This window comes from Strongyloides ratti (genome assembly GCF_001040885.1).
Source record: "Strongyloides ratti genome assembly S_ratti_ED321, chromosome : X".
NCBI lineage: Eukaryota > Metazoa > Nematoda > Chromadorea > Rhabditida > Strongyloididae > Strongyloides > Strongyloides ratti.
The window spans coordinates 3,368,074-3,383,464 of record NC_037309.1 but is presented as its reverse complement, the minus strand read 5'-3'; the positions used below and the strand labels follow the sequence as shown (position 1 = coordinate 3,383,464).

The 15,391-nt window shown below is 21.3% G+C and overlaps 2 protein-coding genes across 2 annotated transcripts; both read right to left on the bottom strand.

Moving 5' to 3' along the window:
* Window positions 1–355: 355 nt before the first annotated feature.
* SRAE_X000071200 (Peptidase M2, peptidyl-dipeptidase A family-containing protein) lies at window positions 356–3,220 on the bottom strand (the record flags this gene model as incomplete). The annotated part of the gene is made up of 2 exons (XM_024645088.1): window positions 356–2,764; window positions 2,816–3,220. The coding sequence occupies 2 exons, from the start codon at window positions 3,218–3,220 to the stop codon at window positions 356–358; spliced, it is 2,814 nt and encodes a 937-aa protein (XP_024510581.1).
* A 2,535-nt stretch (window positions 3,221–5,755) lies between these two features.
* On the bottom strand, window positions 5,756–13,605 carry SRAE_X000071100 (Voltage-dependent calcium channel, T-type, alpha-1 subunit family and Ion transport domain and Voltage-dependent channel, four helix bundle domain-containing protein; the record flags this gene model as incomplete). Its single annotated transcript, XM_024645087.1, has 7 exons — window positions 5,756–8,785; window positions 9,183–9,312; window positions 9,386–10,241; window positions 10,313–11,442; window positions 11,546–11,856; window positions 13,164–13,266; window positions 13,529–13,605. 7 exons carry the CDS (start codon window positions 13,603–13,605, stop codon window positions 5,756–5,758), a joined length of 5,637 nt encoding a protein of 1,878 aa, XP_024510580.1.
* Between the last annotated feature and the right edge of the window lie 1,786 nt (window positions 13,606–15,391).

The window sequence follows — 15,391 nt, the reverse complement described above, 5'->3', positions numbered from 1 at the left end:
GTTTTAATAAAATATTTGTAATCAAGAATTTATGTCAGGGATATTTATATAAAAAAAATTTTTTAAATAAATTATGTTTTTATCACAATATATAAAGATCATTGAATTATTAAACAATTTTTAAATTATATATAATGAAAAATGAAATATCATAAAATAGACAAAATGTTATTTTGATAACAAAAATATTTAATTGTTAAATCAAAAATATCATATTTTTTTTTTTGCAGTAAATAATTTAAAAATAATAAATTTATTATTATTATATAATGTATTAAGATATATAATGTAATTTTATTAATATAAAGTAAAATTAATTAATATAGAGACCTGAACAAATTGAATTACTTATCAATTAGTTTCGGAATAAATAAAATGTAATAAGAAAGACTACCAAAAAATAATTAAAAATATTTTTTGAACCTTTATTTTCTTTTGATATAGTTGATTTAGTTGATCTATTTTCATGTGATATTGAGGTCGTTGATGGAGAAAGTGTAGTAGTTGAAGATGATTGTTCAAAAAGACCAATTAATAGACCACCACTTCCATCACCAAAACCTGCTTTACTAGGATTTCCTTTTACACATGAATATGTTCCAGCAACTTCTAAAGTAAAGAGACCCTCTCCACAAATACATCTTGTACCATTACAAATAGATTCCAAAAGACAATCTTCTCCTTTACTACAATCTTGACCTGGATAAGCAATTTTACCTTCATTTCCAAATTCATTTCTAGCTACACCTGTTTGAACAACTTCTACTTTAGGTAATTCAGATTCATTAAATTTTTCACCTTTACCATCCCATCCAACATATAAACCTTTTTCTTCATTATATTTTTTTAACCAATCATAAAGTGGTGAAAAATATTCAATAATTGGTGTAGCATCAAATTTTCTATCTCCTGTAATCATTTCTAATGCAGTTAAATAATCTATTGTTGCTCCTTCTTTCATAATAATTTCAATTTTACTCATAATATCTTTATCCAAAACACATCCATTAAATAACATATTAGATGGTGTATCTGGACATAATGCTCTTAAAATTTGGAATTGAATAACGTATGATATTATATATCTAATAGCTGGAGAATGTTTTTGTGTAACATATGTATTAACAAGAACATCATTATCATTTTTCTCATCTTTTAATGGTGATTTTATTCCTTGAAGATTTGTACGTAATCTCCACCATTCTTCATTCCATTCTTCTGGTGATAATGTATCTTCAAATATTTCTTGTCTAAATAAATCAACAATAAGATATGATGGAAGTTTAACAAATTCTTCAATTGCTTCTTTAAATAAACTATTAATTTTAGCATTTTCAGATATAACATAATTTTCAGGTAATAATTTAAGTGATTTTAAATAATCAGTATTACCTGCTGCAATACTAATAGCATTTGACAATGCTGATTTAAATGAAGGATTTGGAGCATCATGTAATAAAAGTGGTTGATCTTTAGATTCAAATTGATAATACATATCAGCAATAAGTTTATGTGCTTGTTTAAATCCTTTAATTCCTAATATTTCACATGTCTTTATTCTATAATCAATACCATCATTCATATCAATTGATGTTGATGGATTACATATCATACTTCTAGACCACATTCTTGTAAATACAGATTTTGACCATACACTTGATGGTGCTTTTTCAAAACCTAAATATTTAAAATATCTATATGCTTTTGTAAACATTCCTTTAACTGTTATATTTTGTGCATGTAAAGCATTCATTATTTCACTTTCAATATCTTCTATATCATCAAATGGCTTAGCTGTATCATAAAATGCAGACCAGTCATCACCATTATATGATTTAAGTAAGTGCCCTGGAATTGGCCCATCTCTAGTTATATCTGTGGCATTTTGATAAATAACGGGTAAGTAATGTCTTATATACGTATGAATTTCTTTATATAATGGCATTAATTTATTTTGAACATTTTGTACTTCATTCATTATATTAATCTCTGGTGGTGTATCTCTTGTCGATAAATCAAATGGAGAATTCCACATAGCAGCTGTATTTGAAAAACCAGCGGCCTTTGCACTATCATTTAATATATGAACAAGTTTAATATAATTATTTCTTGTAGAATTTGCAGCTTTATCACGAAATGATTTCCATAATTTTGTTAATCTATTTACATTATCTTCTTGTGGAATGATAGATGATAAATCAGTAACTTTATAAATACAATGTTGAATATCTTTACCATCACATATATCTGTATTAACAAATATTTTGTTAATTTCAGCTAAAATCATATCATGTTCTAATGATTTATTTTCACCAAGTGCTTTAACTCCTTCTACACTTATTAATCGTAATTGTTTTGCAACAAGAGAATCTTTAATATTTTTAACATTAAATTGTTTTGCTTGTTTTGATGTTGATGATAAGAAATAACCTAAAACTTCTTCTGCTTCACTTAATGATTGTTTAGTTGTTGGTGTAACACCAACAAAATAATTCCAACCAGCTAATGAAACTTCTTTTAAAACTTTTTGAGCTTCTTTATTATATCCTTCAACCCATTTTTCAGCTTCTTTTTCATCATTAATACTAAATTCTTCTTTAATATTATCTAATTTCCAATAATCAGATGAATTAATTAATTTGATAAAATTTTTATTAATAAATGCTGGTTTTTCTTTAGTCTCTCCTCCAGTTATACTTCCAGTGTTTAAAAATTTATTTACTAACTCATCAATAACCTCATCATCAACTTCCGCTGGTTTCATCTAAAAAAAAAAAAGATAAATATTTATAATATAAAAATATTTTTAATATACATTTTCAACCGCATCATGATAATCTTCTTTATCTAAGTCATCAAAATTAATCCTAATTTCATTTTGTTTAGATTTTTTAATAACTTCTGTACTAGATTGGGCAAACAATTCAATCTCTTTTTCTTCAAACAAGTCTTTTGAACCTGAAATTTTTTCTTCCTCAGAAATATTTTTATTTGTAGTATTATTAATTTCTATAGATTGTGTTGTAACAGATATTTCTTCATTATTAATTAATTTTATATCATCATTTTTATCTGTTGTAATTAATTCAGTTGTTATTGCGACAGGAAAATCCGTAACATCTGTAACTTCAATTGAAGAATTACTTTGTGCTGTAGTGATATTAAAAATCACCAAAAATGGTAATGATAATAAAAAAAATAATTTGAGTAACTGACCCATTAAAACCTAAAATATAATAAATTATTAGAAAAAAAAAATGTATTTCTATTATATGATAAAACAATGATAAAATGAAGCATAATTAAGAAATATTAAAGAACCATTTTTATAAAATGATTATAAATGACCGCCACCTAAATTTATGAATGAATTTTTTTTTTTATGTCTATCAAATGTAATAAAAAGTAAAACAAAAGATTGAAAGAAGAACAAATTTTTGTAACAATTTCACTTTAATAAAAGTAGATGATTATATGATGGTAGTTTTGACAATTCTATCAAATATAATAATAAAAAGATAAAAAATTAGGTTGATAATGTAAAAAGGTTAATTAAAATTAGATTAAAGACTTCTAGACGTTAATTTTTTAAAAGATATAAAATGTAACTTAAAAATTAAAAAAAATAAAATTAATATATTAAAAAAAAATGCTTAATGAAAAGATTTTTTAAACAAACAAATTTAAAAAAGAAAAATATTTTATTATGAGTATTTTGTATAAAAAAAAAGAAGTTATTTTGAGTTGTAGTTAAGAATAAGTATTTTATGGTAAAAATTAATCTTCCATCATATAATACAAAATTTTACTATAAATGATCTATAAAAATTTTTAATCTTGTAAATGTTTCTATATACTTAAACGATTTTTATCACAATACACAAAAGATTACTGGCATTGAATTAAATTTGCGCATCAAATATATAGATATATATATGATTATTATTATTATTCACATGAATTAATGGGCAAATGAACAATTTAAAATAAGAAGTAGTAACCTGTCATAATATTATACAACATATTCAAATTGTTTCTAAGAATTATTAATTGGGATCAATGATATTAAGACAAGAAATGTCATGTCACTAGATACAAATTGAAGATAAGATACAAAATTTATTTAAAAATGATTTTATTCCTATTTATATACATTATTAATAATGTTACAAAATTGTAATATTATTTCTAATTTATATTATATTACAGGATGTTATATATTAAATTTTTAACTTTTCTTATATCTTCTGGGCATCTTTTTTTTCAAATAAAAATAGATAATATATAAATAAAATAAAATTGTGATTAGTCATTACTATAAATAAGAAAATTTGTAAATTGAATAATTAAAAAAAAGATAAAAAATTTTTCATTAAATATATATATTTTTTTCATATTACAAACAATTTGATCAAAGATAATTTAATTAAATTATAGTAAATAGATTAGATAAATTTTTATGAAATATCATAAAATATATATATTTAATAGTAAAAACTATTTAATATATGTAAAAAGAAAGTATTATTAATATTTAGGTATTTTATAATAAGAACTGGATTTATTTATAATAATAAAATGATAGAAAGTTATATATTTGTAATTTAAAAGAACTGAAATAACCATATATGAATCATTCCATAAATTATTATAAATTTGTAAATAAATTTTAAAAAGTTAGTATAATCATTCAACAAATAAATATAGAAGATTTTTATTATTAGATCCAATTATTTTAAATTTATTTAGAACTATTATTAATTATTCTATTTTTAAAATTAAAAAAAATATATATTTTTTTATTTATTTTAATAAAATAACAATAAAAATAATTTATAAAAATATATCGTAAACGAGAAACAAATTTTACGTTACCGACTTTTATTGAAATTTTACTTTTTTAAAAAAAAAATAAATACTTTGTTTTTGACTATTTAATAATTATATACAATGTTTTTTTTATATTAAATATGTTAATATATGATTTTAAAATGACTATTTTTTTTTTAAATATTCATTTAATTAACTATAAAAAATATTTAATAGTTTGACACAATTGGTTTTATATAATAATTTAGATTATTAATTGTTATAACCTTGATTAATTTATTTATTTAAAATATGTAATCAGGTAGGCCTGAAAATATAAATACATTGACAATAAAATTAAGAAAATGTTATTGTTATAGAATAATATACATTATACAAGAATTTAATCATTAACATTATTTTATTTAAAAAACAAAAAAATTAGGAACAGTTATGTTCTTTAGTTAAAATTGTTCAAATTATAAGGTAACCTGTAAAGTTATTTTTTACCTCATTTTAAAAAATAAAACTTTTTTTTATAAAGTAAAGGAAACAAATTATAATATAATAATAAAAAATGTTATAATGAATTAGAATTTTTTTAATGGACAAAAAAAAAATAATATAAAATTTATTAAAAAATATATTGTTCTAAAGAAATTAATCATATAAATATTTTACGATAAATAATTTTACAATTAATAAAAAATATCAATGATTTAAATCTTTATTTTTTTGTTAAAAAGATTTTTACAATAAAAAATAACAAAAATTTAAAATTTTTATTGCAAATTAAGCACAATAAAATTTTTTGCATATAAATTAAATATTGGCACGAAAAACCTCGCGATAAGTGAAAACCCTTTCTTAAAGAAACGTCATCTTTTATATTTTTCAATAAATTCTTCTAATTATAATTCTGTAACTATTAATATTTGAATATATTTTATTTTATATTTTTTTCAATACAATCATTATTAGTAGTTTTATCATTTGTAGCATTAGAATTTGCCGTTATTTCTAAACGCCCATCTTCAAACATTTTTTGTTCTAAATCAATAATTTGTTGTTCTAAGGCAACAACAGTTAATGGTTTATGTTCAAAATCATTTTCATCACCAATATTAACATCAATTTTATTAACATCAACTTCAATTCCTGAATTAACGACTTCACTTTCTGTTATTTCATTTTTTTTGTTACTTTCTTCTAAGTGTTTCATAAGAACAGCTACAACAACATTTACAAGAACAAATTGTGATATAAGAACAAAAACTACAAAGAAACATGGTGCTAAAATTGGATCAACACAACAATTAGTATCACAATGATCAGAAGGATCACAATCATCTCTTAATGCATCTTTCATAATACCATTCCAATTATCTCCAGTTGCAATTCTAAATAATGTTAAAAATGCCATACCAAAATTTTTAAAATGTGCATGTTCTCCAAGTCCATCACAAGGATGATCATCAGAACATTCTAATTTTCCAAATAATTCAACACCTAATGCTGCAAAAATAAAAAATAATAAGAAAAATAAGGATCCAAGGTTTCCAACTTGTGGTAATGCTTCACCAACAGTATCCAATAATGATCTAATTCCTTTTGCCATTTTAAGAAGTTTTAAGACACGTGCTATACGAAGAACTCTCATAACACGAATAATTGTTGGATTTATTGGTAATTCAAGTGCTTCAAATTCTTCAAATATAATACCAGCAATTGATAAAATTACTATAAACATATCTAAACGATTCCATTTTTCCATAAAGAAAGTCTTAAGTCCTAAAGCATATAATTTCATAGCTGCTTCTAATGTAAATACAGCTGTAAAAAAATAATTTAAAGCTTTTAATACATATCTTAAACCAGAAGGCATCATATAAAATTCCATTGCCATTGATATTACATTAATACCAATAACTGCTGCAATTGCAAGATCAAAATATTTTGATGTAACTATGTTATGTGTATACATTCTAGCTGGACCATAATTATACCAATATGGATAACTTTTTTCTTTTTGTTTTTTTTTTAAAGCACAATGATCTTCATATTGTTGTCTTTTTAATTTACGTGCTAATCGTTTTTGTCTTGCTTTTTCTCTCATCTCAGCTTCTAATGCTTCTTTACATTTATGAAAATTTTCAACAACAACACCAACAAACATATTAAGTACAAAAAATCCAACAAGAAGTAAAAATGATATAAAATATATCATTCTCCATTCATTATGATTTTCTATTGGTTGCATATCAACACCAACAGCATCAATACCTTGATACATTATTGAAACCCATCCATCTTTACTTGATAAAACAAATAAAGACATTAATGCTTGTCCAAGATTATCAAAATTATATCTATGATTTACCCATTTATTTCCATTAACAGCTAAACATTCATTTTTTGTTGTTATATTACTAACATCAGGACCAATACAATGATACATCATTCCTTTAAATAATTGAACACCAAGAATACCAAATATAATAAAAAATGTACAACATATAAGTACAATATTTCCAATAGGTTTTAAACTACTAATTAATGTCATTACAACAAGTTTAACACCAGGTGCTCTATTAATTACACGAAGTGGTCTTAATGCACGTAATAATCTTAAAACTCTTATAACACCAAATATTTTTGGTGAATCTATGTGAACAAGCATTTCAAATATAATATTAATAAGTGATATTATAACAAGTATACCATCAAGTATATTCCATCCATCTTTAAAATATGCTCCTCTTCCAAATAAACAACCATTAGCAATTACTTTTAATGACATTTCAAGTGTAAAAATTATTGTAAAAATATATCCTATAATTGTTAAAAATTTTCTTTCTAAACTATCAGGAGGAATTGAAGGTCTTTCCATAGCTAATGTTATACAATTAATTCCAATAAATACTAATACTGTATAATCGAACCATTTTTTTTGTGTTAATTTTAAACAACTAATTCTTAATTTATTTTTTGTTGAAAATAAAAATAATGAATAATCTTTTCTTTTATATAGACATGTTTTTGTAAATAATTTACGACAAAATGTATTCTTTCTTTCTTCAGCTTTTCTTTCTTCTTCAACAAGTACTTGTTGTAATTCTTGACTTGCTTGTATTAATTTATCTCTAGCATATGCTTCAATTAGCGCTCTTCTACTATGTATAGGACATTGTGGATTAAATAATGTTTGAATACCACACCAACTATTTGTTCTTAAACGTGAATTTTCTAAATAACTATTATTATCTTTAATTTCATTACTATTATTTTGAAAATGTATTATTGATTTTTCTGAATATACATCTTTTGCTGAATCATACATTTTATCTTTTTTTGATAATTTTTTACAAGAATTTTCAATGTCACTTGAACTTCTTTCTATTAAATTTTCTTGACTTTTAGAAAATTTTTTTTTATCAATATTTCTATTTTTACAAAAGTCAAATTTTTTATTAGTTTCATCATTATTAATAAATAATTCATCATCATTTTTAATATCACCATTACAATCATGTTCTAATTTAATATTATTAAAACTTTTACATGATTCAATAGATGATGAGTAGGCTCTTGGTCTACTATCAGGAATTTTTAATGTATTTTCATTTGTTAATTGTGATGATTCTTTATTTAATATATCTTTACTACATGTACAAGTAGCTGTTTTAGTATTTGATTTACCCATAAAACTAAGTGATGTTGTTTTAGCTATCAATAATTCTAATTCTTTATTCCTTTCTTTTTCTTCTTCCTCTGCACGTTTTTTAGCTTCTTCCTCTAATTGACGTTTCTCTTCTTCTTTTGATTCTTGAAAACCTTCTACTAAAATGGCTACTAAAAGATTAAATAATACATAATTTCCAAAAGTCATTAATGCAACAAAATATAATGCCGCCCAAGGAGTTGTTTGAGCCATTCCATTAAATAATACCATATTCCAGTCTTCTTGTGTTAAAATCTATAATAAGAATATAATTATACATGTATACATTTATATATATATATATATATTATTTGTTAATTTTGTTATTAAAATATTCTTTAAAAAATAATAATAATACCTGAAATACAGTAACAATAGCATGCAAAAAAGAATCAAAATCCATACGAAAACAATTACAAGATTTACGATTAAAAAGAACTTCATCTGGAGTACATTTTTCACCTGAATTTATATTACTACAAAATTGGCATCCAAACAATATCATTCCAAGAACACTATAATAATAAATTTACTCACAAAATATTTATATTATAAATATATATATATAAATATATATATATTAAAAAAAAAAATAAAAAATAATGCTATAAAAAGGTAACAGGTTCAAGTATAATTGTATTATTAATCATACCTGAAATACAGTTATTAATGCCCATAAAAGTGAATCAAAATTTTTTCTTTCACACTTTTTAGAATCTGGTCCCGATAATCCTTCATCTATCTTACAAAATTTGCACCCAAATAAATTCATTCCCAAAATACTAAAAATTAATTTAAGGATAAGTGTTAGTTTAGGAAAGTAAATTTAAAAAAAAAATAAAAAAAAAATGTTACCTGAAGATAAAAATAAATAATGCTAATAAACCAAAAAATACTGTAACATTATCCATTGTTCTTAACATTACAACTAATTGATATCTAAGTGCTGGCATAAATCGAACCAATTTTAATATTCTTAATAATCTAAATGTTCTTAAAACTGATAATCCACCTTTTCCTTCTTGAAATATTTCTAAAACACTTAAAGCAACAATTCCACCATCAAATAAATTGAAACCATCTGCTAAATATCCAAATAAACCATCAGCAAATACCTTAAGTAACATTTCAAATGCAAATAAACCAGTAAAAAAATAATTACTATATTCAAGAATTATTGTAAGCCATTCAGGTTGTTGATGATATTCAACACCCATTAATAATGTATTTAAAAGTATAGCTACAAGAATTCCTCTTGTAAAATGGTCACAAATAACAAATTTTTTAACTATATTACGAATTTCTGTAAATTTACTAATATTACTATTTTTTTTCTTAATTTTTCCATTTTCTTTATTTTTACGTTTATTTGAATTAAATGATTCACTTTTTTGTGATTTTATATCATTATCTTCTTTGGTAATATCTATTTGTAAGGCACATATACTATTATTATTATCTGAATTTTTATCTTTCTTTTCCAGTAAATCATCACTCTCTGAAATACCTTTATTATCATTTTTTTTTGGAATTTCAATTGTTTTGCGACCAAAAAACCTTAATATTCTTGTTTTGTAAACTGGTCCTTGTTTGCGAAAATGACGTTTTACTCTTCTTGCTGTTTGAGAAATAAAACGTACTAAAGCAGCATATACAGTATCACCATTATTTTCATCACGTTCTTGTGATAATTTTTCACCTTCACTTCCATCTATAAAAAAAAATAAATATTAAATATATATATAAATAATAATTTATTTTATTTTTTATAAATTAACTTACATATAGAATTGCTATATGAAGATAATCGTTTTCTTTCTTGTAACATTCTTTCTGTTTCTCTTCTTTTTGTTTCAGCAAATTGTGTAGCAATAACAACTAAACACAAATTAATCATAAAAAATGCTCCAATAACTATTAATAAAACAAAATATATCCAATTCCAGAATGAATGAGCATCTTGAACATAATACATTATGTCAGTCCATCCTTCTAAACTAATAACTAAAAATATTGCGACCCAAGCAAATCCAATATTATCAAATGATACAGAATTTTGGAAAGGATTCATTGGTGCCACTGTACATTCATCATAATAAATATTCCAATTTATACAATTTGAATTATCAATTTTATTATATTCATCAATTGTTAAATTACATTTTATACCATTATAAACATATGGAGGTAAATCATTACATGTATGTATACCTGATGCATCATTTTGACTACAAATATAATCAAGTGAAGTATCTTCTGGAATATAATATCTACTTAATTGTACATCTTTTAATATATTATTTAAATTTTCTAATGATATATTTTTTTTAGGTAAATTTAATGTACAACGATTTCTTAATAATCCAGCCCATAATTGTACTCCTATAATACCAAATATAAAAAAAACAAAAAAACATAATAATAGAACATTTCCAAGCATTGGTAATGTATCTAAAAGTAAATTAACTAATATTCTCATTGATGGTATTCTATTAACAGCTCTTAATGGTCTTAAAACTCTTATAGTTCTTATTGCTGTTAAATTAATATTTCCTAAATATTCTTGAAGTAGATATTCTGCTATTCCAGCAATTACAATAAAAAAATCTAATCTATTCCAAGTATCAGAAAGGTATGCAGCTTGACCCGTAAATCCTAAAGCTATTACTTTAATAACCATTTCTAAGAAAAAATATATAAAAATCATATGGTCTATCATTGATAATAATTGACAACGATAAGTATTACATCCTGGACCATCTTCACATGGTTTATACATTCCTAATGTTATACAATTTATTATAATTACTATCATTGTTAATCTATCAAACCATGGATTTGTTACCATTTTTAAACACCATTTTCTTGGAATTTTAGTTTGACTGAAACAATGTAATGCTGGTTCAACAAAACTATAAAATAAATTAAATTAAAAAATGAAATATATTTTTTTTTATTATTAGTTTATAATATATAATATAATTATATTCACTATGTTAATGTTTATAAACATACCCTGGATATGGTAAATTACATTCATCATCAAAAACAAACTCCCCCTCATCATTCCATTCAACTTGTGGTTGTCGATGACATTCATTTGAAGATTGTTCTTTTTTATCCCATTTATGTATAGGGGATGCATCATATGTTAGTGAATTACTTTTATTATATTCTCCAGACAATGCATCTTTATGAAATAATTCTTCAGATTTTGTGTGGGATGATATAATACCACTTTTTGTGTGAAAACTCTTGACATTTAATGGCATTTGTTGAATTGATGATGGGGAGCGATGTAAGGTATTATCAACTGAACGTATTGTCTAAAAATGAATATATATAAAAAGAAAAAAAAAAATTTTTTTTTTAGTTTATAAATAATATGTCTATTTATTTATTAAAAATTATTATAACATAAAATTTAATAATTTTTCTTTTTTAGTTTTAAAAAGTGATACTTAAAAGTATATTAAAATTTAATGAATACTCCTTTTTTTAAAAAAATATTATAAAATAAAAAGAAATTTTTTAGAATATAAAATATAGATAAACTTTAAAAAGTGTTAAGCTTATTACTAGATTTAATTTAAAAAAAAATCGAAAAAGAATAACATATGTATACAATTTTTAAATAGTAGTAAATATTAATTGAAAGAAGCAATAAAGATTATTAATAAATTAATAATCATAATAAGTGATAAAAAATTTTTATATAAATTATATTATATTTAAAGAATATTATCATTTAGTAAATAAAATCACAATTAATATAAGTTTTATATATAATATATATATATTGTGTTACAACTATATGGATCATGAAAGTATTATATTTTTATATAAAAATGCCGTTGTTAAAAAAAAAAAATAAATAATGTAATAAAGATGAGGGTGTGTAAGTTAATGATAGCTTTTTATCTCCTTAAAGATATATTCGGGATTTATTTTATTTGCAAGGTCTTCAAATGAAAAGGATCATTAAATAATGAATATAGTTTTAAAATAATTAAGCTATTTCACTTTTATATGTATTAAACAGTTATAATTTAAAATATATTTTAACTGATATATACATATCAATAAAAGAGAAAAAGGATAGTTAAACAAAAATGTATTAAAATAGTTTACAATAAAATTTTGTTTCTAGTTTCTTTATAAATTTATCATCATTTTGAGATATATATATAACAAAGTTTAAGCAAATTTGTGATATAATAAACGTATAGGTTATTAAAAAAATTTTTCACTTTTAGATTATGGACTATAAAAATTGTAGAAAATATTAAAGAGTTACTGAAGTACTACTTATATGAAAAAATAGATTCTAAGTAGGGAATATATAGGAATGAATAACTTTATAAAACCTGAGGCTATAAACTAATTTTAAAAATGTAAAATGAATTTTATGGTAATGTCTATCTTTTTATATATAATATTATTTAAAAAAAAAAAAGAAAAAATAATAATAATAATAAACTATAAAATAATTGTTACTGTATCTTGAATAATTTTTATTCAATAAAATAATAGTAAAAAAAATTTAAATATTTCTAACTATATATATATATATGTATTTTTTTTTAACTTTATAATTAATTTAAGAGAAAAAAAAATAGTTTTTAAAAATTACCATTGAGTCATCATTTAAAGAATCAGGAAGCCTTCTTCTTCCATATGAACTTTTGGTGATAGAATTGTTTGTTGCAGCAGATTGCCTACGATGTGGCACTGAACTAAAATTGTTTAAAATATATAAATTAAATTTAAAATAAAATTATAAAACATGGTTGTTTCAGGGAAGAATGATAAAATGTACATATATTTGTTTATATTTTAAGCATCTTCTTCTATTAATTTTAGATAATGGCATAACTTTTTATTGTAAAAATAAATGTTATAATTAAATTAAGTGTAAAAATTTAATTATTATATCTTTTAGCATATTATGTTTTTGTGTAAAATATTTATTTATCTTATTTTATATTTTTTACTTACCCTTTTTGAGCTGTTCCTGAAAATTTGGATAATGATTGAAAGGAGCGCAACTCTTTAGAGACTGGTTGTTGCAGCATTACTTCTATAGATCATATGTATATTTGTATATATTACACATTCATTAGAAGAGTGCAAAAAATTATTACTAAATAATATGAAGCTTTATTTTATAATTTGTCAAATAATTGATTATAATATAAATAGATTAAAATATTGAAACTTAAATAAAGTTCTGTAAAAAAAAATATTAAAGATAATATGAATGAGTCTAATAAAATACTTTATTGCAATTAAGAATTACTATTAATGATATATCCTCTTATATTATAAATTATTTAAAATATTTCAATGATTTATTTGTACTAGATAAATATTTTAATTTAATGTTTTCTTTATTATAATAAAATATAAAAGTGTAAATTTTTATAAAAAAAATGTTAAGACATAAAATAAGGAATTTTAATTACAATTAATAATTATAAAAATTGATATAATTAAAAAAAAAATAAAAAGAATGAAATAAATACTTAAATATATTGTAAAATTACTTCATCTGAATCAAAAAAGTTAATAGTAATTGAAGAAAATATAAAAATAAAAAGAATTATTTATAAAAAAATAAGTTAAATATTAAGTTTAGCAGTTGAAATAGAAAAATAATATGTTCGATAAAATTCTTATCATTTTTATTATAAATGTGTCTAGAAAGGTAAAACGATATATATATTTATATATATATATATTGAAAATGAAACAAAAAATTTACTATAATATATATTTTATAAGTTTTCATAATACTTTAGAATCAAAAAATATTATTCTAAAGCTTCAAACATTTCTAAAATATTAGAATTTTTTTTTATAAAACAGGTGGAAAAAGATTAAGTTAAAATATGTGATAATAAGAACCATAGTAACATTACCATATGACTAAAAGGACAACAACAACAAATATTATTTATGGTAAATGACATAGTTAACAACTAAAATTAATGAAAAAAAATATATATATATATTTTAAAAATTTTTCTATGTGAATTTAATGTAAAACATTTTTTTTAGTATTTAAAATTATAGTTTTCAATGTTTACAACATAAAATATCAAAAAATATTTCACAAAAAAATAGTTTATTTTTAAAAAATGTATTTTTTGGAAAGAAATCTATATAAATAAATATTAAAGTTTTTAAAAACTTTTAATGTTGTAAGAATCGTATAATTACTATATTCACATAGATATTCTACTAATTCCATTGGGAGAACCTACAAATACAAAATATTGGTAAAACAATATTTATATTCTTTTTTAAATTTATAAGAAAGAGATAAAACAATGTATGAAAATATCTAAAGATAAGTCGGAATGTCCTTTAAATTAGACAACTTTTAGACGCTGAAAATAAATGATATTTTAATAAGAAAACATTTTTAAAAAGTACGTTTTATCATTTATTATTTTATATAATATTTTTTTTTAAATATTTTGTTTTATAAAAGTAAAGAAAAATGTACAATTATCTTTGTTTTAAATAACACATTTTATTATTGTTAAAATAATTTTATCTTTATCAAAATTCTTGTGACTTTAAAAATTATTCATTATCTTTTTGTTAAATGTGGTAAATATTAAATTAATGTTAGTAGAGATAAAAAAAAATGTATGCTTACTAGAAAGGAAGATTATAATATTATCCACCATCCCAAATTATTATTATTATAAAATAAAAGTTAAAAATTAAAACTAATTTTGGAGAATTTACTAACTAAAGATTAATATATTTATCTATAAATAAAATAAAATATGTAAATAAAATAATTTTTAATATATATAAATAATCAAATGATAATTAAAGTGAGGTATA